This window comes from Physella acuta, unplaced genomic scaffold, assembly GCF_028476545.2.
Source record: "Physella acuta isolate Inbredline_101_S28 unplaced genomic scaffold, ASM2847654v3 ptg000571l, whole genome shotgun sequence".
Classification (NCBI taxonomy): domain Eukaryota; kingdom Metazoa; phylum Mollusca; class Gastropoda; family Physidae; genus Physella; species Physella acuta.
The window spans coordinates 436,665-462,500 of record NW_026732090.1 but is presented as its reverse complement, the minus strand read 5'-3'; the positions used below and the strand labels follow the sequence as shown (position 1 = coordinate 462,500).

General features: G+C 37.3%; 2 protein-coding genes across 2 annotated transcripts in view; one reads left to right on the top strand and one right to left on the bottom strand.

Annotated features, from left to right (window-relative positions):
* Positions 1-11,591, bottom strand: part of LOC131946808 (disheveled-associated activator of morphogenesis 2) — a 33,604-nt gene extending 22,013 nt beyond the window's left edge. The window contains exons 1-3 of the mRNA XM_059307776.1: positions 11,422-11,591; positions 2,672-2,846; positions 2,251-2,340 (exon numbers count right to left, since the gene is read on the bottom strand). Coding sequence (XP_059163759.1) covers positions 2,251-2,340; positions 2,672-2,833 — 252 coding nt within the window. The 5' untranslated portion in view covers positions 2,834-2,846; positions 11,422-11,591. The remainder of the gene's footprint in view (positions 1-2,250; positions 2,341-2,671; positions 2,847-11,421) is intronic.
* A 98-nt stretch (positions 11,592-11,689) lies between these two features.
* Positions 11,690-24,474, top strand: LOC131946823 (kinesin-like protein KIF6). The gene is made up of 21 exons (XM_059307797.1): positions 11,690-11,877; positions 13,938-14,047; positions 14,523-14,597; positions 14,824-14,866; positions 14,992-15,096; positions 15,465-15,574; positions 15,909-16,038; positions 16,266-16,384; positions 16,700-16,787; positions 16,948-17,091; positions 17,424-17,614; positions 18,118-18,223; positions 18,360-18,507; positions 19,094-19,351; positions 19,643-19,801; positions 19,963-20,013; positions 20,289-20,361; positions 20,573-20,714; positions 23,065-23,249; positions 23,533-23,642; positions 24,339-24,474. Exons 1-21 carry the CDS (start codon positions 11,815-11,817, stop codon positions 24,356-24,358), a joined length of 2,430 nt encoding a protein of 809 aa, XP_059163780.1. The 5' UTR covers positions 11,690-11,814; the 3' UTR covers positions 24,359-24,474.
* Positions 24,475-25,836: the final 1,362 nt, after the last annotated feature.

Here is a 25,836-nt window from a genome sequence, read left to right as displayed (position 1 = left end):
AAGAAACAGCAGACATGCAGTTAGCTAACTAAAGAAACAGCAGACAAGCAGTTAGCTAACTAAAGAAACAGCAGACAGGCAGTTAGCTAATGAGAGAAACAGCAGACAAGCAGTTAGCTAATGAGAGAAACAGCAGACAAGTAGTTAACCAACTAAAGAAACAGCAGACAAGTAGTTAACCAACTAAAGAAATGGCAGACAGGCAGTTAGCTAATGAGAGAAACAGCAGACAAGTAGTTAACCAACTAAAGAAACAGCAGACAAGCAGTTAACCAACTAAAGAAACGGCAGACAGGCAGTTAGCTAATGAGAGAAACAGCAGACAAGCAGTTAGCTAATGAGAGAAACGGCAGACAACCAGTTAGCCAACGAGAGAAACAGCGGACAGTTAACCCTCGAGATCAGTTAGTTCCCTTCGTGCCTGTAAAACAATAATTGCTGCTATCCCACGCAAGTCAGTTTACTTTAACTTTAACCGTATTATTGTGATTGTGTTTTCCACGTTGTTACAATATTAATACTAAATGCTCAACCAGATGGTATTTTTCGACCACAACATCCGTTTCCCCCCACTGTGAACATCAACATAGTGTTTGCGTGTCAGAAAGACCCAATGGAGGCCAAAGTCTGGTGTTGCCGCCCTCTGCTAGACCACGTGACAATGTAAAAGCCCTCTAAGACAAGATATCAAGTTAATGTTTCCTTAAATATTTGTGCAATTAAATATGTTATTTGATAGTTCGTCGGAAATGTTTCAAATTCTTTAGTCTTAACGTAATGTTAATTTGTTTCTATCTAGGCCTCTTCAGTACAGTACTAGGAGATTTATAGTACTTATATTAATAACTATGGCCTACTATGTTTAAGGCCAATTTTAAAATTCATATTATGTATTAGAAAATACGGAATGTGACAATTTCTAAGTAAAAACGTCAAAATCAGAGGCGTAGCGAGGGGGGGGGGGGGTTCGGGGTGACACCATTTAGGGGGGGGGGGGTGACACAAAGGCGAAAAATAGCAAAATATATAGAGAAAAATGATAATTCCACTTATTTAAGTGATTAATTCGTGTGTGAAATAGTCCATTAAGAGCTGCAAATCGAAAGTTTGAGAGGGGGGGGGGGGGTGCAAATCGAAAGGTTGAGGGGGGTGCAAATTGAAAGTTTGAGGGGGGGGGGGGTGCGAATCGAAAGTTTGAGGGGGGTGCAAATCGAAAATTGAAAGTTTGTCCCCGGGAAGGGTCGCTACGCCTCTGGGAGGTGACACCATTAAGTGCCGCACCGGGTGCACTCGACCTCGCTACGCCACTGGTCAAAATATCTGTTATTAATTTGTATATTACCACAACGGGATATATTCGTATATCCTAAATAACGTTTTATCGGCCTATTTCGTAAACAAATTATGCTTGACCCTGTTTGTGTGTGACTGAATGGAATACTTTACTTGCCCAGCACAAGAGGGCGATTGGCAACATTCTACAAACATGGAGTCCTGCCACTCTTCTGAAGTGAAGTCCTCAAATTGGGGAGCAAATTTGGACTGGTTAAAGTAAACGTTTGCCTTCAACGTCATACTGGTCGGACATTTAGCTTTGTCGCTAAAAAACTAAGTTTAAGGTAAATAGGGAGAAAACTACGAGAAGAATATGTGCCGTGGACCAAGGAAATGGTAGGATTAAATCTGAGCCATGGAGCTAATGTAAACAAAAATCCCCTCTTCTATTCGCTTTATGTGTAGGCCTATTAAGATGGCGTAGCCAAGTTTTGCTAAAACTGACTTTATAAATCTTTGTAGTTTATGTTTGTAAAAGTTTTTTGACATAGTAAAGAAAATATAAGTGTAAAGTTAACTTTAAAAACCCAGACAATTTGGTTTTACATGGATAAACTAGACAACAATAGGGTTTAACAAAAATCCAACAGTTTCTGTCTCAGCGGCTATTGTAGTCACCTGCTTTTTGTTTACTTTAGAGCGGCCTCACTGCATGCACATGCCGTGCAAATAGACAGTTCGTTTTTATACGTTGTTTTTAAACACGGGGTTAGAGACTACAATACACGGCTAGATCTTTAATTGACTGAAAACTAGTGGACACAATCCAGAACCAATGCATAAGAATACGTCTGTCGTCTTTAGTTCTACAATCCCACCCGAGAATACCAGTCGGTTCAGCTAATGTACAGCAGCAGTTAATGAGTGGCGTGAGGCCGGCGGCTACAGCAATTAAATCTAATTAATTGAACTCACCATCTTTTTGCTGCAGTATATCTGCCACTTCTTCTCCGCGGGCAAGCTGTAGAGGGCATCTCGGTGAGCTTTGTCTAGCCCCAGTTCAGCCTTTAGAAAAACACAATCACATTAGTGTTTCATATCTCAAGAAACAACAACATAATATGGATACAAATTTCATTTAGAATTTTTAGTTTCATTTTTAAGTCTTTAATATTTAGATGGAAAATAGTCTTCTTTGAAGAAATAAGGAAAATGTAATTTTTCTATTTTAAAATGTGATATTAAATATTGAAAACACTAATATTCGTTCTCACACTTTAGTTCAATTTTTTTTGAGTTACGTAACAAAGCTATGGCATGAAAAATTTTGCAATGAATACTTTTTGTATGCTATATAAAGGGAGATCACTAGAAAATACAGGAAGCTAAAACTTACAACTAGCTCCTCAAACTTGGTGTTCAGCTCGTGCTCATCTGTTGGCATTGGGATATCGAGCGTAATGGACTGTACAGGGGCGGCGATAGCCAGGCCATGTTTGATCTCTGGGGGCCGGGGACTCCCCCCAAGACACCAGCATAGGCCTTGGCGGGCTGGCATTGTTCACTAGGGGCTGGAAATACAATGGTAAACATCTCAAACTGCTCTTTTAGAGGAAAAAGGGTTTAAAATTAAAGCACTAAGAAACACGACTTGTTGCGTTGTTTTATCTGAGTAGTGTTGCATCACAATAGTTTGATACACTGACATGAGTAATATGTGAACGATATAAAAGTTTGATCTAAACTCTCTGTAAGTAAATTTTAAGAATAAAATGTAAGCTTCCGAGCTGGGTCAGTATGATGTGAAACTGTGAATTTCACATGATGGGGGAACTCTATGCCTGTCACTCTGAGAACTATCAGCAATTCTTTATCGAATGTATGGACAACTTGAAAGTAAGCGATGCTAACTAACATATATATATATATATATATATATATATATATATATATATATATATATATCCCTAGCCGTATAAAACCAATTAGACCATGGTCTAAATTTAAAGACGAGAAATTAGCGGAACACAACTCACTACAGTTTGGGAATTTAACTATCGCATACCCGTGTAGTATAAAATATAAATGACGTTAGCGACAATGTCCAAGGATAAACTCACTTATCAGACAGCTATAACATATTGTAACAACGTCATTAGGTGCTAGAATCCCAGACCACTAGAGTACATATGCCCTCGTTATGGTGCTCGTTATTTGCTCCACCACTTGGTTAACTGGCCGCTTTAAGTGCAGTTAAGTACTCGGTTAACGCTCTGACTGACTTCCCTGTAGTAATAAAACTAATCAAGTCCAAGTATGTTATAGATAGAGGAATCAGTCCAAGCGTAGTATTTAAAATTATTTCTGTCGTTTTATAAACGATAACATATTGAATAGCAAATGCAGTTTGTGTTAATAACAGTCATCTTAGAGCCTATCACACATACACACCGTAACAATAATGAGTTAAATTAGTTGTGTCATATTTCTAACTCACGCCATCCATATAATTCATGAACGGAGGAAGCAGATAAGCCTGAAGCGCCCCCCCCCCCCTTTCCATTACAAACTGTGCGCTGTCTAAAATGTTTTGACAGCATCATTACATCCGCATGCATGTTTGACGAGTTTTTAAAGCGGTTGTCCTGGGGCGTACGTTGTGTGGCGACCAGTACATGTGAGACAGGTCGTAGCAAACACTTGCCCGTGTAAGCACTCATCCATCTCAGTACTAGGGGTTCATTAGGGCAGGATATAACCAACTAATTTGACCATTTTTCTGCCCCCCCCCTACCCCCCCCCCCCCCCCCCCCCAGATTTGAACGTTAGCTATGGCATATCCCGTGTTTCTCTAACCGCCCCTGGCCCCAGTGGGTGTAAACATCCAGCTCTGTGGGTAACACAAGCCGCTAGTTTTCACCACTTTATGTAAGAATGAGTCACTTACGTTTACCGTTTACTTATGTAAATAAAATTTCACAGACCCCCACCCCCCATCACGAGCTAGCTGAACATTTTTTTAATTAAAAAATGAAGTGCAACATGTAAAAAAAATTCAGTGTAAGATGCAAATTGTTTTTGCCATTAAGGTTTGCCTCTGTAGACCCAGTTAAAACATTTAAATAGGCTAACTGTTTTTATACAGTCAGAGAAAAGTAGGCCTTTTTATCAAGGCGTTGCGATATTTATGTTTACAGAAGGTAGGCCTCTATGACCATGTCATGCAGCGGTGCACTATTTTTTTTTTTTACTCCAGTGACAGAAGTCATCAATGTACACAGACAAGATAATAAGTGATAAGGAAACAGCGCCGAGATAAACACGACATCTGAGTACGTTAAGGAAACCACATAGCACCGTATTTTACCGCAGACAAGTGATACAGTCAAACAAATGGTGACTAATTGAGGGAGAGTGTTGGAACTAATCACCGTGTATTTGTAGCCAGCTTTGAGTAAAAAAAAAATTTTAAAATTCAGTGCTGCTGATTTTGTCTGTAGAAAACGTGAACCTACCCCCATGAAGAAAGTAGACTAGACAGAAGCTAGGCAGGAGTTGAGCCACGGACCACAGAGCCTCAATGTTCGTGTGAAGGAGAGCATGACGTGTGTCTAGCAGCCCCGGAGAGTTTTCTTTCCTATTGACTGGCCTGATAATGGCTTGCTGTGTCGGCAACCTTTTTTTTTCTTGGCCTGCTGTGAGTTTGTTGTGGCGCCATGCGGCGTGGGAGTGCACCAACATCAGTGACACAGCGATGCCTAGTTGCAACAAGAAATCTGATCGCTCAGACAGAATCTGCTTGGCGTTTCCCGCGCGGGGGATCATCATTGATACGGCTTTTACTTTTCTCGAAAATGGCGGATGTCACAACAAGAAAATTGGATTTAAAACACAAATAATTAAATTATACACGTATTTTCTTCTTCTTTACCGCTCTTTAATTAAGCTTCATAATGTATTGGTTATGTTTCCAAATTAAAAAAAAAAAATAGTAATTAATTCTTAAAAAGGTGAGTATTAACGCCAGATATTAGTAATCTTTTCGTGCAACTAGTACATGGTCTGCGGCCCCCACTTATGGACGCCTTGTGGAAACACGAAAGACCATCAGGGAAACGCCCCACCATTCTCAAGATGATAAGTGGTGCGCGTGAGTTATATTTAGATCGCTGATGACGTAAGTTGCCCTTTTCGTGGCGTCTGTTCAATGGTTTACCCGCCAAACACAAAGACAAATATCGCTGGTAGATTTAAAGTATTAAAGGGCCTTTAAGCTTTACGATTACAGGTAGATTAATTAGGGTAATTGGGTCGATTTAACTGGAATTCGACACGATGGATGGTGATTTAAATATTAATGAGATAATCACTCAACTGGTCTGCGCAAACACAATCTTTTTTAAAGCAAGGGTTGAAATTATTTTTTTTAGTTGTTTATTAACAAGCTGTTACAAACTAGGGAACCGAGAATTTCTGAAGTTAAAAACTTCTAGCAGTGGTCGTCAGTGTTTCTTTCAAACATATTTTCCGGGGGGGGGGAGCACTTGAAGGTTTCGGGAGGGGGGGGGGGGCGCACACTGGTTGAACTGGTTGAAGTATATATTTTTTTATATACATTCTATTTCTTCCATGGGAGAGGGGGAGGGGGGCGGCTGATGTGCTTCGGGGAACCCGAAGAGTTGCCTGAAAGAAACTGGTAGTCGTGAAAGAAAGAAATTGTTTTAAATTATCAGGAGCTTTGTGAGATTGTATCTGTACGGCGCCACTTCTATTCAATAAACACGGACTGGCAGAACCAGCCTAGAGTGATTTGAATAAAACAAAAATTGTAACACGACATTAACACCAAAAGCTATCGTCTGACACGGTCAATAGAATAACGGACGGCTTCTAGTATCTACATTTAAGGCTGACGTAAGTGCAGTAAGATGGCGTCCAAACTATAAGTGAGTAGGGGTCGTAGATGTAAAAATGCAAAGATCAGTTTCTTTCAGTTATTTTTCTCCAGAGGGAGAAAGGGTGTCAATTTAAAAGATCTATGGCGGGGTGCACTAAAAATATCGTCCGGGGGGGGGGGCGGTGGGCGTGATGGGGGGAGAGGGGGGGGGGAGATGCCTGAAAGAAACTCATCCAGAGAGAACTTTAAACTAATGTCCTTCTTCCTGAGTACAGAACAACCGTAACGCAGAAAGCACGAACAACGGCCTGTAAATCAATGTCAACCTACACGCAAACCTCCAAAATTAATTAATCTCAGGAAAACAAAACGAAACAAAGTTTTTTTTCTGACATACATTTGCTTAATAAGGCAAGAAACGGCTTTTTTTCCTTTACGTCAGACTAAATGAGCCAAGATATACGACTGCATTGTTCTCGTTTCCATTTACCGCCAGCGGGAAAAGATAAGCGACGGCCTCTTTAGGCGGTGCCAAGTCGTTCACCACAGCCCCCAAATAAATGTCCCAACCGTAATGCACTCTGTCTACTCCCCATCTGTGAGTAGGTGCATAGATATCGCATTTAAGTGTAACATATGCCAACATATCTCAATGGTAGATGACAATGGTTAACTGCCGTACTACACGAGCTGAACGGTATAATAGATGCTTGTAACAGATGTTGACAGGCGATAAGATAAGCCAAGTGGCAGCACATTTTAATTGGGGGAGGGGCGTACATTTACATTTGCCTTGATTTACAATGGGTACCGTAATGGGGTGGGGGGGGGGGGGATTCTAGCCTCCCATGCTGAAGTTTGGGCAGACGGCAAAAGTATTTTGAGAAGTTACAAATCTTTACATTATGTTGAAGTATTTAGAGAAGTTAAAAATCTCCCCATTATATTAAAAGTAATTTTTGGAGTTCCAAAACTGTTATTTAAAAAGTATTCAGAGGAGTCACAAATCTCTATATCATTTTCAGTTCTCTTTTTAAAAATTGTTTTAAAAAAGTAAGCAAAGATTCACATTGCTCAGAACCAGTGACGTAGGCAGAATTTCTTCTTGGGAGGGAGTGCGGGTCCAACCCCCTCTCCGTGTATTATGCATCTATTCTATATTTCAGTTTTTAGGCAGGTTTTCCATCCGTTTTTGGGGAAACTGCCTGCGCCTTAGATGGTTGAAATCCACGTCTCGCTAATAGAATAAGGGGAAAAAACAAGATCGTCCTCCATGTGCTCGACCAAGAAGTGAAAACTGGACACGGGGTCACTTCTTTATATCAGCCCATATGAAACATCATGTGGTCGTAGACCCAGTGGCCTAGCGAGGGGGGGGGGGGGGGGTGCGGACCGCACCGGGTGACACCATTTAGGGGGGTGACACCAAGGCAAAAAATAGCAAAATATATAGAGAAAAACTTGAGGGGGGGGTGCAAATCGAAAGTTTGAGGGGAGGGGGGAGTGCAAATCGAAAGTTTGAAAGTTTGTCCCCTGGAAGGGTCACAACGCCTCTGGGGGGTGACACCATTAAGTGCCGCACCGGGTGACACCCGACCTCGCTACGCCACTGCGTAGACCGCACCAGTAACATTACTTTATAAATTAGAGGCTGATCCGGCAAAACTGACCCAAGGCCGATTTATTCCCCCTTCCGTCCCCCCCCCCCCCCCACTAAGATTTACAGAGCGTGGAAGTATTACAGTATTTGATTGTTGTTGTTTAAATTAATAAGCCCTACTTTCTAAATAAATAAAAGAAGTTAGAAGTGTAGTAATAAAATACATGGAAATGTGATGGAGGCGGTGTATTAAAACACTTATAACGTCTCTAAACTAAGTCTACACGCGGGAGTGTGTCATGCAACAAGTTGCTAACACATCCCTTTGAACAAATACTGCAGGCCTGAAAAGTAATGAATTTCTAATTCGCTCCGCCGAGCTTGTAAGATGGCCCGAGGACAGAGATGAACTCCAGATAAAACATCGATTTTTTTAAAATCCGTAAGCTTTTAGCAGCTTTTGTTATTAGTTTTCTTACAATAACATGGTTACATTAAACGGTAATTAATTAAAAGTGAGAAATGTTAACATTAATAAGTTAGAATTTCGCTTCCATATAGCTTTACTTGACTGTTTTACTGTTTGTAAATAATGAAACAAGCTCCGACTAGACGAGGTGACGCTATAGAGCAGTGTAATATGACGTAAAGATTGCTAAACAACAGATGGGTGACACATCACATACTTAACATGTTGACACAAATCGCATGAAAGTGTAAAAACAAACTAACGACACTACAAACATGGTAGACCGGAGTGTTCCAGCGATCAGTGAAAAATTAAAAAGATTTCATTATTTGACTTTGATTGTCTAATTATACTCCAGTACCGTTTATGGCGGCCAACCGGGATTCATCACAGCGTGCCGGCGGCCCAGCCCACTATTGTACACGCAATACTTTGCTGTTATTGATTACTATACATGAGGCCAGACACACGTGTATGCCTATACACACATATGTAAACCAGACACACTTGAGTGTGTCATATAGCGTCCGTCTCTGTGTCACAAGTACACAGCTGATATCCCCGTGTTATCTGCCCTTGTTCTTGATTGTAATTAACTCTAGTCAATTCATTAATTTAAGAATGTGCCTGGTGACGTTTCATCCTTCAACCACTGATGTATGCAGAGTTTTTTCAGGGCATCACTTAGTCTACCGCCCCTCCTCCCCCCCCCCCCCCCCCCCCCCCCCCCCCCCCCGAATGAAATAGAATTTATTTAGAAAATATATACTTTTACCAGTCTCCGCCTCCCTCCCCCCACCCCGAAAATTTCAAGTGTCCCCCCCCCCCCCCGGAAAAGCTAGCCCGCCTCTCCCCCTGGAGAAAAAAAAGTCTGAAAGAAACACTGGATGTATGGTTGTACAAGGTTGTATTCTCTTTGTTGTGAGTAATATCAACATATGGGAATAACCGAAAGACAGATGTTGAAGTTGAATCATATTCACTTAAATAATAAACCAGTTCGGCTGTCTGAAACTTGTGGTTCCGTGGCCATCTAGCCTTGTAATGAATAACTGACCCTCTTTGCATTATAGATTTTTATAATTGTTAAATAGGAAAGCGTTGCATTCGATTTTTAAAAAAATCTCTTTCAGTGAAAACATCGTCTATAGCAGGGGTCTCCAAACTTTTCAGTCCGAGGGCCGCATTAACTATCAAATTTCAGTTCGGGGGCCAGTTTCTTCCAGGCATGTCTTTGATTTTTCTGGACAAAGTTCCTCAACCATCATTAACAAACGATTTTTCCTTGGACGAAAAGATCTCCGCGGGCCAGATGAGAGGACTTCGCGGGCCGCATCCGGCCCGCGGGCCGTAGTTTGGAGACCCCTGGTCTATAGGAACAGGTTATAGAATGTTATAGTTGGTTTTGATGGGGAAAATACCATTCAAACATTTTTCTAAGACAACATGACAGATAAGAGACACAGGTATACCTACATCATGGTGGTCGTAAGTGTAGATATGATCAAAGAAATTTTTAAAATATTCTGCACAGGGTCAGAGGCTTTTTGTGACGACGTGTGCCGATAACGGCGAAGATAGGGAGAGGGGGATAATAAGTGGTTAAAATAGGTTGACGTCACGCATTAAGCGATCCGTATCCAAGAGGGGGACATGTGGTGTTTAATACCACCCCTCGCCCCACTCGAGCAGTGATGTTAGTAAGTGATTAGGTATCATGTTAGCTTGTTTTGTTTACATATCCTGTATATCAAGAGATACAAGACATTGACCATCGCGAGTATTGGAGTGTTCTGAGTACACTATGGATCTCTCTTTGCATAAGCTACAGCTGATTATTTTATGAGGGGACACAAAGATCACGCCCATTCAGAGGCATCGCGAGGCGGGGGGTGCGGACTGCACCGGGTGACACCATTCAGGGGGATGACAAAAAAAAACAAATTGCAAAATAAATAGAATACATATGTTTTTGCCACTTCAATAAATGGTTAATTAGAGCTAAAAAGCATTTTAAGGACGATCGGGACAAGGAAGGTGGAGGGGGGGGGGGGGGGGTGGGGGGGTTGGTGGCTCTAACACCATGGCGTAAACATGCAAACTATAGAGAAAACAATGCTACACCCAACAGTATTAACTACGGACTATAGATACACATCATTAGTATTAAATGATAACACTTTAAAGCTTTTACCGAGGGGAAGGGTGGGGGGGGGGGGGGAATGGTGACACCAACTGCGAACTTTACCGGGCCAAAAAATAAGGGGGGGGGGGGGTGTGACACCAGGAGCTGCCGCACCGTAAGACACCCGACCTAGCGATGCCACTGCGCCTATTTACACAAACACACACACACACACATATATATATATATATATATATATATATATATATATATATATATATATATATATATATATATATATATATATATATACATTTATATATAATATCAGCGCATTTGGCTACTGGTTTCTGTACCTATGTGACCAGGTAACTTATTGAAGGGATGACACGTTTCGCGATGCCGCAAGTGACAGTTTAGGCGCAGTCGACATTGACGGCTTATTTTTGGAAGGGAGGAGTGTGTGTGGGGGGGGGGGGTGCGTTCGTGAGGGGGTTGTTGCGTGTATGCTTTGATTGTCTCGGTCAATAAAATCTCGTTGAATTAACAAGGATGTGTAAAAGCGTGCGGCTTTTTACAAAACATTCCCCTCCCGCCGCTCGTGTCGCGATGCTTTCAAAATTTTTCACTAATACAAACGCAGGGCACGAGTGTAAAAACAAACACAGTCCTAGATTTATAAACGTTACATACTGGCACATGTCTGTATACAAGCTGTGCCTATTTAAATCATTAGCTTGATTAATTAAGCGACTAATAAGTAAAACCACTAAGAGTTTTATGGTTTAGCGCATCCAATAATTTAGTTAAAAGGCTTCTACGTTTCCTGGTAATTGCGTGTACTTCATATATTTTCCCCTATCCGATTTTCTTCAAAAGAATCAACCGGTATCACAAATGTCACACAAACCAGTGGTTGAGCAGCTCGCGTCAGTGGAACCATGGGGAAAAATCAATAACTGAAGAGATGATGTTCAATTCCAACACGCAACCGGCATTTTTCTAAATAAACATAAATATTTTAAACTGATAAAGATTGATTATCATGTACTCACCAGGTAATATTCACAAAAACATATCCAGGTGTTTTCCTACATTTACTGTTACAGATTAGCGTTTTACTATCCAGCAACGCTCATTGGACATTGATGGTAACTCTCATTCGTTACAGCGCTTTACCAAGGAAAACCCCTCGTCTGCTGCGACTCGTCCTCATGTGCTAAGCTCTCATTTTTATCGACCAACATTAGCGTTTGTAATGGAAATATTTTCGACCAATAGTTGGCCGCGTTGTCATTTAGACCATTACTACTAAAATAAGCATCATGGTGGAATGCGATGTAAACAATCAGCGTAATGAAATTGAATCTCTCTGCAAAGCTAAACATTGAATGTATAATATGACTATTTTTATCAAAATATGATCTACTTTGTATATAAATAAAATAATGGTTAAACAAACAATACAGATATTCGCTCGCGTGAAGCCAACGAAAACAAATAAAACTGGGGTAAGTGTGTTGGCAAGGACGCCAAAACATTCAAAAAAAAAAAAAGAAAAGTAGGCCTAACCTTTTTAATTCTAATAAAATATTTAAAATATCTAACTACTAAAGGAAAATCAAATAGAAAATACTCACTACTCTTGATAGATCTACTTCTGTTAAAATTTACAAAGTGTCTACTCGGAAGAGTTTTCTCCCCAACGTCTCCACTTAGTCGGCAAAAGATAGTTCTGCGCATGCGCACTGACCTATGGCTAGGGTTAGGGCTAGAATGAGGGTTAGGGGTAGGATTAGGGATAGGGTTAGGGATAGGATTAGGGTTAGGGATAGGATTAGGGATAGGATTAGGGATAGGGTTAAGGATAGGATTAGGGTTGGTGTTAGGCGTTAGGGTTCTGCGGTTATAAACACACGCATGCGCAGTACCATCGAAAACATCGCCGCTAAGGCAAGTCGTAGTTTCTCTCCATTGCGCATGCGTATCGCATGCGTATCTTATTCCGGCTAGAATCTGCCTAAATTTATATTAGGGGTCGTCCATAAATGACGTCACACTCGTAGGGGGGGAGGGGGTCAGTAATTTTGTGCCGGTGTGTGATGAGGGGGAGGGGGGTCAGATGGCGCAACGTCACACTTTTGCATTATAAAAAAGCAATGTTAGAAAACGAATTTTAGACGTTATTTCGCATTTTAGAAAACAGTTTTAATAAATTGTAACAGGAATTGATTAAAATACTCTATTTTGACAGAGTTCAGACAAAATTTTAGAAAAATATCGATGTTTAAAAAATAATTCAACTGCAATTTTGAGGGGGGGGGGGGGGTTGTAGGCTGAGGTGTGACGTCATTTTAGGGGGGGGGGTCTGGCTTTTTGTGATGAAGTGTGAAGGGAGGGGGGAGGTAAAAATCGTAAAAAAAAAAGCGTGACGTCATTTATGGATGACCCCTTAGCTAGGCCTATTATACTATTGATTAACAATTTAACAGTTTAACTGTTTAACACTAAGACAAGAATCTGAAGGTAATCTATTGTTTAAGGTACGTATATTGTGATATATTTGTGTCAAATATTATAGATAAATGAATAATAAACCAAAATCAATGGCTAAATATATCAATATAGGCCAGAAATTAACTTTAAACAGCAGTGTTTGCGAGAAGATTTGCTTTATAAACAGCAGCCATTTGTAAAATAGCGTTGCTTCCCTTGAATCTCGCGCTATAGTTTACAAAAAAAAAACTTAAACAAGATGGCTGCTATAATAAATGAGCATGGTTGCATCTGTTGGAAACATTGCTAGTCTTCCTTTATTACTGAAATTTTTTAATTCAATTGTTTAAAAACAGGTACATAAATCAAACAAGGAAACATTGTTGTATTTTTCAAAACATAAATGTGAAATAATTATTAAAATTTAAGGAGTCACCTGTTTTTCACATTACTAGTCGCGGGCGATTTTACATACCTAAAACAATAGATTACCGAACCGAGAGATGAGAGGGTACACTGGGACTTCACATAATAATATAAATATTTATTTATTAAATAAGCCTAAGCTATCTGAGCTAGAATCTCTCTCTTAACTTAACCATTTTTCTTGTATTCAATCACTTCGACTGCCTTCATCTTTCTTTTTTCTTTCATACTATGACTAACCTAAGATGTAGGAGAAGTGCATCATTTGCATGTCTACAACAATCTCTATAAGAAAATAGTTAAAATATGCTGAACACAGGCTACACATTTAATTTATTTTTTGTTAATGTTGAAGGTTGCCTTTGCTTATTCTTCTATCCTTAAAAGCCTTATATATCTACCTATGACACTTGCTATATGTCAACCAGGTATCAAGATGTAGAGTTTTCTCAAATTTCCTCTATCCACACTGTGTCTTTCACAAGTTGTTATTGGGTAGAGTGTTCCACTTTTGTAACTTCTTGATAATAATACAATCTGATCTATGCAGATTTTAAAAAAAAAAGTTTTCCTGTGTATCTTGGTTTGCATTAACATAATTGAATGGCTTCTGTTTACTGAATATTATATACTTTTATTTTTCTTGTAGGTGTACAATGTTGAAACAGAGGAAGATGGTCAATGTTCACTGCAAGTGGTTGTTCCAAAAGAACTAGCATCTGGATTTGTTAACAACAAAAAAGAAAACTACAGATTTAGGTAACGTCGCACAATTTTTACTGTTCATATTATTTTTATGAACATTTTTTTTCAGGCTTTGCATTACAGTTATGGTTTATAGCCATTTGATTATGTTAAAGAACATTAAGAACAGTATGGAATGTTTTTATCAACACCAGCCTACTAGAGATTTTACTGTACTTTACATGACATTTACTCAATTATTTTTCATAGCTGATAGTGTCCCTGTAAGGAACAGTCATTACAGTGTTACCTTGTAATTGGCCATATTTGCAATTTGTTGTTAATGGAATGAACCTTCATTTGAAAATTAGTTTGAAGCATAAGTATTAGATCTCTATGTCCAAATTTGAATCTTTTTTTTCTTTATAGGGGTAAAGGATATAAAGTTTTGCTCTGTTTAATAGTCTTATTTATTTTCTAATTGGATTCAACAAATTATTAAACTTTACATTGAAATCACATTCATTTTTATGGTGTTTTGTTTTGGTAGATTTAGCAAAGTTTTTGACCAGAAGTCAACACAAGATGAAGTATTTCTTCATGTTGCACAGCCTGTCATTGATAAGTATGTATGTTTATACATCATTTCTCTTTGGTGTTGCATTGTATTTGTTAGTTGATGTAGTAATATCCATTTATGTTCATATATAACTCACGTATTTGCCATTAAGTTGTTTAGTTGTTCTAAATCAATCTAGGCTTAAAATTTTAGAATCAATAAGATAGACAAAAACAAATATTTATTTTACCATTACATACTTATATGTTATCTGTTTAATTTATTTATTCAGTGCAGTCCAGGGCTATAATGGAACAATATTTGCTTATGGCCAGGTAAAATGGTGCTCATTTTTTTCATAGTAAGGACATATTTGCCACAAAATATCAACATGTATATTATCTTTAAAGTCAAACCTACAGGAAATATGAATGTTTTTAAAATTTTTGTCCTACTTCAGACAGGAAGTGGCAAAACTTTCACTATCACAGGTGGTGCGGAACGTTTTATTGATAGAGGCATTATCCCACGCTCGCTGTCTTATATCTTTGATACTATTGAAAAGGTGAGTCTGTCTCATCTTCATTTATAGCAACTAGATTAGTTTACATCAATTTTACTTCAAGGTATTAATTTTAATTTATACAAGAATGGCCTAGTTCTCTTGAAAAAAAAAACATGAACTTACATTTTAAAATTTGTTGATGAATTAAATTTTTTACATCAGCATGTGTGTATATATTTGTTTTATTAACTTTTACAACAGCTGAAAATGTTTGATATGGCTACTGGGATGAGTTTTTTTCCTTGAGATGTTAGTTACTTGAGCAGAATATTTCTACAAATTCTTGTTACTTCACTCTGAATTTCCTTGTGCTAAATTTAATTTGAATTACATGCTCATGTTGTCACTTTTCACTCTCACGCATGTAGCACCCAGAAAAAACATTCACCGTTCACATTTCTTATCTTGAAATTTACAATGATAATGGATATGACCTTCTTGACCCTAAACATGAAGCCACAAAACTGGAAGATTTACAGTGAGTAACATTTAGCTTTTATTGGCTAAAAATTAACATAATTAAGTTCTGTTATTAAAATAGTATTCTCTCTCGCAAACCTTAAGTAAGAAGCAAATGCAGGACTAGAAGTTAATTTTTTTCATTTGGCCTATTTTGAATGTATGGATTAAATTTAAGGAGACATTTAGGTTCCACTGTGTGTTCACTCAAAGCTTTGTTGTGTGAAGTTTTAACTTCTCACCTCACTGTGCACTGATTGCTTACTGGCCTATATTTGTTAGATAATCATAATACTATTAATACAGCTTTATATCGCATACTTGTAAAATTAATGAATATAAAAATCATGAAGGAAAGTAACTCTGCTAGAAGACTCAGACCAAAACATCCACTTGAAGAATTTAACAGTACATCAGGCTGCTACAGAGGAGGATGCGTTAAATCTTTTATTTATGGGCGACACCAACAGAATGATTGCCGAGGTATGTCAGATCACATTAGATATGTAGTGTATATCTTCTAGCTTAGTAATTGAAATGCTTACAAACTATTCCGTTGATTTCTATAACTATTTAAAAAAAATATTATCTTATTAATAGAAGTTGTTTTTGACATTTATTAAGGTAAAAATATTATCCCTCCCTGTTGTATGTTAAAGGCCTATATTTCAACAGAGGCATTCTAAAAATGTTAACTTCCTTTTATTCAGACCCCGATGAATCAAGCGTCATCTCGATCTCACTGCATTTTTACTGTTCATTTAACATGTAAAGAAGAAGGATCAGCTACTATATGTCGCTCAAAGCTTCATTTAGTCGACTTGGCTGGGTAATATTTTATCAAGCTCTTGCCTTATTAGAAATAAAACTTTAACATATTCCTTCTTAGTTTTTAGGTTTTAACTTTCTCAAACTGTTAACTCTATTTGATTTAGTATTTTAGTTGAAAATTATGTGAATCTCATCTCTAAATAAATTTTTAACTTTTGGCTTTATTAATACTTTAAAAATGTACTCTCACTTCTGTTAGGTAGATTGAATATCATAATTTAAAAATATATATGAGAAAATATCTACGTTTGAACAAAGTCAATTTGAATGTGGAGTATGCCATATGTTTAAAATATGATAATCTTATTTTCAGGTCAGAGAGAGTATCTAAGACAGGAGTGAATGGGACATTACTGACTGAGGCCAAATACATTAATTTGTCACTCCACTACTTGGAGCAGGTATATTATATGCCAAAAGTTGTTAAGCTTATATAACTATAAATTTTCTAGAATTTCAGAAATAAGTCTTTAATCCATTTCATTGCTAAGAAAATTTGTATTAAAATTGTTTGTTTTTCAAAACAATTTGAACAGTAATTTTGTATACTTAATTATTCAGGTAATAATAGCCCTGTCTGAGAAAAATCGTCAACATGTTCCATATCGTAACTCCATGATGACATCTGTATTGAGGGACAGTCTAGGGGGAAACTGTATGACTACAATGATAGCCACTTGCTCCTTAGAGAAAAGTAATATTGATGTAAGTAGGAAGCACTTTAAAAATTATCAAGTATTATTGATGTAAGTAGGAAGCACTTTAAAAATTATCAAGTATCATTGATGTAAGTAAGAAGCATTTTAAAAATTATCAAGTATTATTGATATAAGTAAGAAGCATTTTAAAAATTATCAAGTATTATTGATATAAGTAAGAAGCATTTTAAAAATTATCAAGTATTATTGTTAGTAGGGAGCACCTTAGAAAGCTATGTCATTCAGCCTAAAATTAATCTATAGGAAAAAAAATAGTGCATATTTGTTGTATAATTTTATTTTATAACTTATTTTCATAACACTAATCAACCCTTTCAGGAGTCAATTTCTACATGTCGCTTTGCTCAGAGGGTGGCTATGATAAGAAATGATGTGACCCTCAATGAGGAGCTTGACCCTCACCTGCTGATAGCCAAACTGAAGAGAGAAAATGCTGAGTTGCGTGACCAGCTAGCCCTGGCCACTGGCGTACAGCTGTCAGAGGAGCTGACACAGGAGGATATGGACAGGTGTCTTAATCTTTACATATAGTCAGGTGTCTTAATCTTTACATATAGACAGGTGTTTTAATCTTTACATGTAGACAGGTGTCTTAATCTTTACATAGGAGGGTATAGACAGGTGTCTTAATCTTTACATGTAGACAGGTGTCTTAATCTTTACATATAGACAGGTGTCTTAATCTTTACATATAGACAGGTGTCTTAATCTTTACACAGGAGGATATAGACAGGTGTCTTAATCTTTACACAGGAGGATATAGACAGGTGTCTTAATCTTTACATGTTGACAGGTGTCTTAATCTTTACATAGGAGGGTATAGACAGGTGTCTTAATCTTTACATAGGAGGGTATATACAGGTGTCTTAATCTTTATGTCTTATACATTACAAGGGGCATATAATAAGAAAAGTTAAGTACTGCCTTGACTGAAAGCCATATTTGGTTTCATTATAACAATATTTATCTCCCCACTGAGCAATACATGTTATTGCCTATACTTTCCACACAGATGTGAATATGCGGTTAAAACCTACTTGGAAGACCCAGACCCTGAATGTATTCTTTCAGTTGGACATGACCTAAGAAAAATACACAAGTGTTTTAGAATCCTAAAGGTAACACTAGAAGATTAAAATGTGTTTTTTTTTTGTTGTTGTTGTTACAAACCTTAAGCTATAAATATATAAATTAACCTTATCCATGATCCAAATAGAAACAAACTTCCTAATGGATTATCTAACTTTTCATCAGAGATACTTTCTAGAGAAACCTAAAGCTGTGGTTCAGTCCCCTTATCCTCCATTAACAAGGGAGGAAACCCAACCAGATGTAGGGCCATACAGGGATGCTGAGACAACCAAGTTAAAAGAATTGATAGAACAGCGGGACAATGAAATCAGTATCCTTTACACGTCTTCAGTTGTCTTTATTTGAACCTCTTAAAACTTTTTCTTTCAAAGTAGAAGGGTTTGATGGTGGATTTGGTGAAAGTTATATATATGTAGTGTTACATCATGAATATACTGTAGCTTTCTACGGGGATTGCCTCTTCTTATATATGCCTGATACAGTTTGTGGAATCAATACAAATAAGTCCAATTCAATATAACACAGTTCTTTATTTATACATCAAATCGACTCCTACCATAACTATGCTCTAACACATGATTGTCTACTAACACTATCTAACTACAACTAACACTTGACTTCTCCCTACACATACCCATGATGAACCCTAACACTACATTTCAGCTTTCTACATCTATCCCTTAGTGCTACCTATCTCTAACTGCCGACCCACACTTCAGTGGTCATCTGACTGTCTCACGTGACTGATCATCTCCTGCAGTTCTATTGGTCTACCTGACTACACTATGCTTTGTTTCTGCTATCTTCTGCGCCATAATAAAGGGTGACTTACTAAACAGATAGATTCAAAAATAAAAGTCATTAACCTACAAATATTTGCCCTTACAATTTTAAAGATATTCTTGTTGGAATGCTGAAGAAAGAAAGGCAAAGGGCAGCTGATGGTCAAGTCAAAGATGTAAGGCCAACAACTCTGTCCTCACCATACAGTGTCAACCATAGGAGCACAAATGGAAATCATGACAAGAGGGAGATAACCAGTCATACTAGTGATGAGGAAAATAGTTTAAAACTGAGTCGTCAGAAAACATATGATGTACAAAGACATTCATCCCTTACACAGGAAAAAGATGACAAACTTAAAACTAAAATATGTAAGTTAAAAATTTTATATTTAATTCTAACACATAATTTCATAAAGCCAAAGATATTTTTTAAATGAGTGAGATCAGTAATCTTAATTCATATATTGTTTCATTTTTCAAACTTTATTATTATAGACATTTATTGCAAGTTTTAAGAAATTATTTTTAAAATATAAAATAAATTTCCATAATGTTATTGCTAGTTTATAATGACATGTATTGATAAATACAAGTATAGATAAATGCTATTTTTTTGTTTAAATCTAATCTCAGTGTATTTTATTAAATTGACGTTTTTAGTAGGTAACATGTCTCTTGGAAGACAAGAAGCGTTTGACATTTTCATGAGAGACTACAGCGAAAGGGACAAAATTGACAGCAACAAACAGCTGTTGAAACAACGCTATGTGGAAGCCAAGGCCCTGGGGGAGAAACTCAACAGATCTAAGCAGAAAATGAGTTAGTAAAATTGTTTGAGTTTGGTTGCTATTCGTTTCTGAAAGCTAAAATACTAATCAAAATCATTGAGAACTTTAAAAAATTGGAGAATGTTTTTTGAGTTTAGCTAACATTTATGATTTCGTCATTGTTTTTTCAATTAATTGCCCTATATATTTCAGATCATTTAAAAAACTCACTGGCCCAGTACAGAATGCATGCAAACATGGAAGGTTGGTTTGATTTTAAGTTATCTCCCCTAAGGCTTAGCTTAATATTTTTTTCTGATTTATTTATTTCACTGGTATAATAAAGAACTTGTGTTAAGTGCAAATAATGAAGGGTATTTAGTTACAACCTGCAAGCTAATTATAGTATCAGCCATTTTCTGTCTCGATAGTTGCTTGACCATCTTCTAGCTGTTTGGTGCATTTATATTAACAAAAAAAAAGAATAAATTTATTATTTCCGGAGTGGTCACCCTTGAGTCATTTTGTCTTCCATACAGGGAGTGTAGCCACAGAAGAAGAAAGTGAGATGGAGAAAGAAATCAAAATACAAATGGAAGGGGAGAAGAATGTGTAGGTTTTTATGCTTCACATTGCTGTTGAAATATTTAATTAGAGGAAATACTTTTTATATCTGTTGAAATATTTAGAGGAAATATTTTATGTGCATATGTATGCATCATATACCTATAGAATATTCAATTGGAGCCGTTTTAATAAGATTAGATTCGGATTAACTGAATTTAGTAAAGTTCATTTATTTTTAGTATTTTTTTATCAACAGCTATAAAAGTACATTCACTTCTCTGCGAAGCATGAAGACAGAGATTGAGCATCTTCAGCACTTTTTAGAGAAGTCAAAGGTCAAATTGATGAAGGAGTTTGAGCTGTGGTGGGCAGAACAAACATTACACAATCAACAGCAGGTCAGTGACATTACACAATCAACAGGTCAGTGACATTACACAATCAACAGCAGGTCAGTGACATTACACAATCAACAGCAGGTCAGTGACATTACACAATCAACAGCAGGTCAGTGACATTATACAATCAACAGCAGGTCAGTGACATTATACAATCAACAGCAGGTCAGTGACATTATACAATCAACAGGTCAGTGACATTACACAATCAACAACAGGTCAGTGACATTACACAATCAACAGCAGGTCAGTGACATTATACAATCAACAGCAGGTCAGTGACATTATACAATCAACAGGTCAGTGACATTACACAATCAACAACAGGTCAGTGACATTACACAATCAACAGCAGGTCAGTGACATTACACAATCAACAGGTCAGTGACATTACACAATCAACAGGTCAGTGACATAACACAATCAACAGCAGGTCAGTGACATTACACAATCAACAGCAGGTCAGTGACATTACACAATCAATAGGTCAGTGACATTACACAATCAACAGCAGGTCAGTGACATTACACAATCAACAGGTCAGTGACATTACACAATCAACAACAGGTCAGTGACATTACACAATCAACAGGTCAGTGACATTACACAATCAACAACAGGTCAGTGACATTACACAATCAATAGGTCAGTGACATTACACAATCAACAACAGGTCAGTGACATTACACAATCAACAGCAGGTCAGTGACATTACACAATCAACAGCAGGTCAGTGACATTACACAATCAACAGCTGGTCAGTGACATTACACAATCAACAGCAGGTCAGTGACATTATACAATCAACAGGTCAGTGACATTACACAATCAACAACAGGTCAGTGACATTACACAATCAACAGCAGGTCAGTGACATTACACAATCAACAGCTGGTCAGTGACATTACACAATCAACAGCAGGTCAGTGACATTATACAATCAACAGGTCAGTGACATTACACAATCAACAACAGGTCAGTGACATTACACAATCAACAGCAGGTCAGTGACATTACACAATCAACAGGTCAGTGACATTACACAATCAACAGGTCAGTGACATTACACAATCAACAGCAGGTCAGTGACATTACACAATCAACAGGTCAGTGACATTACACAATCAACAGCAGGTCAGTGACATTACACAATCAACAGCAGGTCAGTGACATTACACAATCAACAGGTCAGTGACATTACACAATCAACAACAGGTCAGTGACATTACACAATCAACAGGTCAGTGACATTACACAATCAACAACAGGTCAGTGACATTACACAATCAACAACAGGTCAGTGACATTACACAATCAACAGCAGGTCAGTGACATTACACAATCAACAGCTGGTCAGTGACATTACACAATCAACAGCAGGTCAGTGACATTATACAATCAACAGGTCAGTGACATTACACAATCAACAACAGGTCAGTGACATTACACAATCAACAGGTCAGTGACATTACACAATCAACAGGTCAGTGACATTACACAATCAACAGCAGGTCAGTGACATTACACAATCAACAGCAGGTCAGTGACATTACACAATCAACAACAGGTCAGTGACATTACACAATCAACAGCAGGTCAGTGACATTACACAATCAACAGCAGGTCAGTGACATTACACAATCAACAGCAGGTCAGTGACATTACACAATCAATAGGTCAGTGACATTACACAATCAACAGCAGGTCAGTGACATTACACAATCAACAGCAGGTCAGTGACATTACACAATCAACAGCAGGTCAGTGACATTACACAATCAACAGCAGGTCAGTGACATTACACAATCAACAGCAGGTCAGTGACATTACACAATCAACAGCAGGTCAGTGACATTACACAATCAACAGCTGGTCAGTGACATTACACAATCAACAGCAGGTCAGTGACATTACACAATCAACAGCAGGTCAGTGACATTACACAATCAACAGGTCAGTGACATAACACAATCAACAGCAGGTCAGTGACATTACACAATCAACAGCAGGTCAGTGACATTACACAATCAACAGCAGGTCAGTGACATTACACAATCAACAGCAGGTCAGTGACATTACACAATCAACAGCAGGTCAGTGACATTACACAATCAACAGCTGGTCAGTGACATTACACAATCAACAGCAGGTCAGTGACATTCAGGTCAGTGACATTAAATAAACCAACAGCAGGTCATTAGGGCCTTGGTTTCAACATTTAATTGCTGAACCATTCTTTAGGTCACATGTTGGTGTTGATTAACTGACCCATGTGACTGACCCAGTGCTAGAAGACTGTGCTGTAATAAAATATTGAAATGAGATATGAACTTTGGTTCCAATCCAACAGGCTGTACCAGACAAACTTCCGCCATCAACAGGAGGTCGTAAGGTCATGTCTGCCTGGAAGACGCCACCAGTTACTCCCCCTGTCTCAACAAACCAAACAGCCCCAACATCTCAGAGACCTTTATCCAGGAACTTGTTTTCTACCGGGTCAGAGCTGGAGCTTAATAGTAACTCGAGCTCATCAAGGTAAGCACAGATCTAAAGCCAGAGCTTAACTAACTCTAGCTCATCAAGGTGAGCACACATCACCATTTGTGATTTATTTAGGTTTGTTATTGTGACACATTAAAATCTTTCTCCCTTTAAGAAATAGTTTATAAGATGACTACAAAAGAAGACATATATAATGTTTGAAACAGTATGTAATGAGTTACAATCTAAAATATTTGTCTCAAATGTTTAAAACAGTATGTGATGAGTGTACAGACCCTGATTATTCTGTAATAAAATATTTCTCTCTCTGCATTAGGAAATCATCATCTGGTTCTACTATTGGAGCTTTCACATTGACAGGGGACAGCAAGGTGGATGCTGACATTCAAGCCTTTGTCAAAGCTAGACAGACCATTCTACAGAAAAGTAAGTTTTGTTAGCTCAGAGTTTATTAGATACAGATTAAAGATCTAATTTACTGGTCCGGGTAAATTGTCATCTAATTAATGTAATTATGTGTTACTGGTCTAATTCAAGTGTTCAAATTCTTAAACTATATAGAAATATTTTAAAGTTTATTACTATTTAAATAATTTTTTAATATATAAAATAAACTTATTTAAGTGATTTATAATAGACGAGCCGACCCACGGCGTATCATACGCCGCTATTTAGTTGTTTTATTTTCTACTTTTCAGTAATTCATAATTTGTGAATTCGACAGTACCAGAACTGCCACTGAAAATATTTGCTTTAAAATACTATCAGTTGGTCGTTAAGGATGATACCCACCCCCCTCATTTCCCCCAACCCATACCCTACCCCCCCCCCTCCCCCTCCTCTTAATTACCTCCCCTAAGTTTAAAATAGTTTCAAACTGCCCTTAATAGGTGTCACTAAACCCGGCTGTACGATTGCAAACATTTAGCGTGAACCACAGCTCACCAGACCATGTGGGGGTGGGGGTGGTTGATTTATGTCTAGTGAAGAAGAGAGGGGACTGCAAGGCATGCTTACAGCTTGTTTTCTAGGGTCTCCAAGAAGAGAATTATATATATAGATCATCTTTGTTAATAGTTTTAAGAGTGTGATATGATGCTGTGCTTTCTTTTGTCTTGACAGTCAATTCCAATCAGAGGTGACACTAGAACTCTCCTGCATGCCTCCCAGTCTGCTGATTTTATGACAAAAATGTGCCAGGTACAAGAAGGAAGTTCATTTCAATCCACTTTGGTGCTGCCATTTTGATAAAAAAGATGCCAAATTAAGAATAAGGAGTATGTTTTACATGTCTGCCATATTGCATTTTTTAAAATTTGCAAATAAGATTCTTAGAAACTAAGTGTACAACTTTTGGTTTACACAAAACAAGTGACATATTTGCATTACAAATGCAGTGCCATAGCCATTTTATTGAAATTGCTTTGTTGTCATTATCTTTAATAAAATAGCATTACATTGAATTAAAAGTTAAGCCTGTTAAAACTTTTGCCAAAAACCTGAAATTTATTGCTAATAATATTTTTAGATAATTTTTTTCTTGCTAATTATCTGCTAGGATGCACCTTTGTTAGGGAAACTATAGTTTTGCTTCAGTATTCAAATATTGGAAAAGAATAAAAACCGTTAATGAAACAAATTACATCTAGCGACAAAGTCTTTGACAGACTAAACGTTAAGCTTTGTTTAAGGTAATTTTTGAGTTAATTTATTGCTTCTTTGTTAACTTGCTTGTCTTAGTGCACCTATTATTTTCTTATTTTACAAAGAAAACTATGTACTGGATGTGTAAGAAAGTTTATAGTTGACAAGAATGGCCTCAAGCTTGACAAATATTTTAAGTTCAGTTATCAAGAATTTTTTTTTGTTAGTGATATCTATATCTACTTCCTTGCTAAACTCATGGCAAAATTTTGAATTTCTTTTCTCACTTATTGTAAAGTAAATAAAAATGATTTTCCATTACAGTAAAGGTTGTCATTATCTTTTGAATATCACAGTATGTTTTCTATATCATATGGAGTCTTCATTATTTTGCCAAATATTCTGAAGTGAATTGGTGCTGTGATCATGTAAATATCAAATGTAAATACAAAGCATTTTTTTATTGCTGTATATTTTTCTTATTGAGGAGAGAATTGTGTACAAAGATAGGTGCAGTATTTGTGGTCTTGTACTTGCACAATGGGGACCAGTGGTTTGCTTTAGTGCTTGGACTTCTGGGCCATCAAGTTTTGTTATTACATTATCTTGTTCAATATTTTTAGGGTCTCGTTTTGTTGTGTCTGTAAAACTTGAGCAGATTTAAGCAGAGCTCTATGTAGTGACTCATTTTGTCAATATTTTGTCTGACAAATTAACATTCCAATACGAATTTTACTGCAGTTCAAATGTCCGTCCACCCTTTACAGCTGAATTTATTACTGCTGATTTTTTTAATGTAAAATAAATTTTATTTTTTATTCTTGCGTTCTTTGTTTTTAACTGCCTATATATCTTTTTTTTAAAGAAAAGCAAAACAATAAAACATAGAAAAATAGATACGCAACATTTTTTTCTAAATATATTGGCCAAATTCATCTTGTTAAAAAAGTGATCATATCCTATAAAAAAATAAAAT

Bases quoted from the DNA above. Each gene is read 5' to 3' on its own strand.
- LOC131946823 (XM_059307797.1), top strand. From the start codon at position 11,815: ATGGTTAAACAAACAATACAGATATTCGCTCGCGTGAAGCCAACGAAA. The intron at 15,575-15,908 runs GTGAGTAACATT...AAAATCATGAAG, and splicing joins ACAAAACTGGAAGATTTACA to GAAAGTAACTCTGCTAGAAG. The intron at 19,352-19,642 runs GTAAGTTAAAAA...TGACGTTTTTAG, and splicing joins CAAACTTAAAACTAAAATAT to TAGGTAACATGTCTCTTGGA.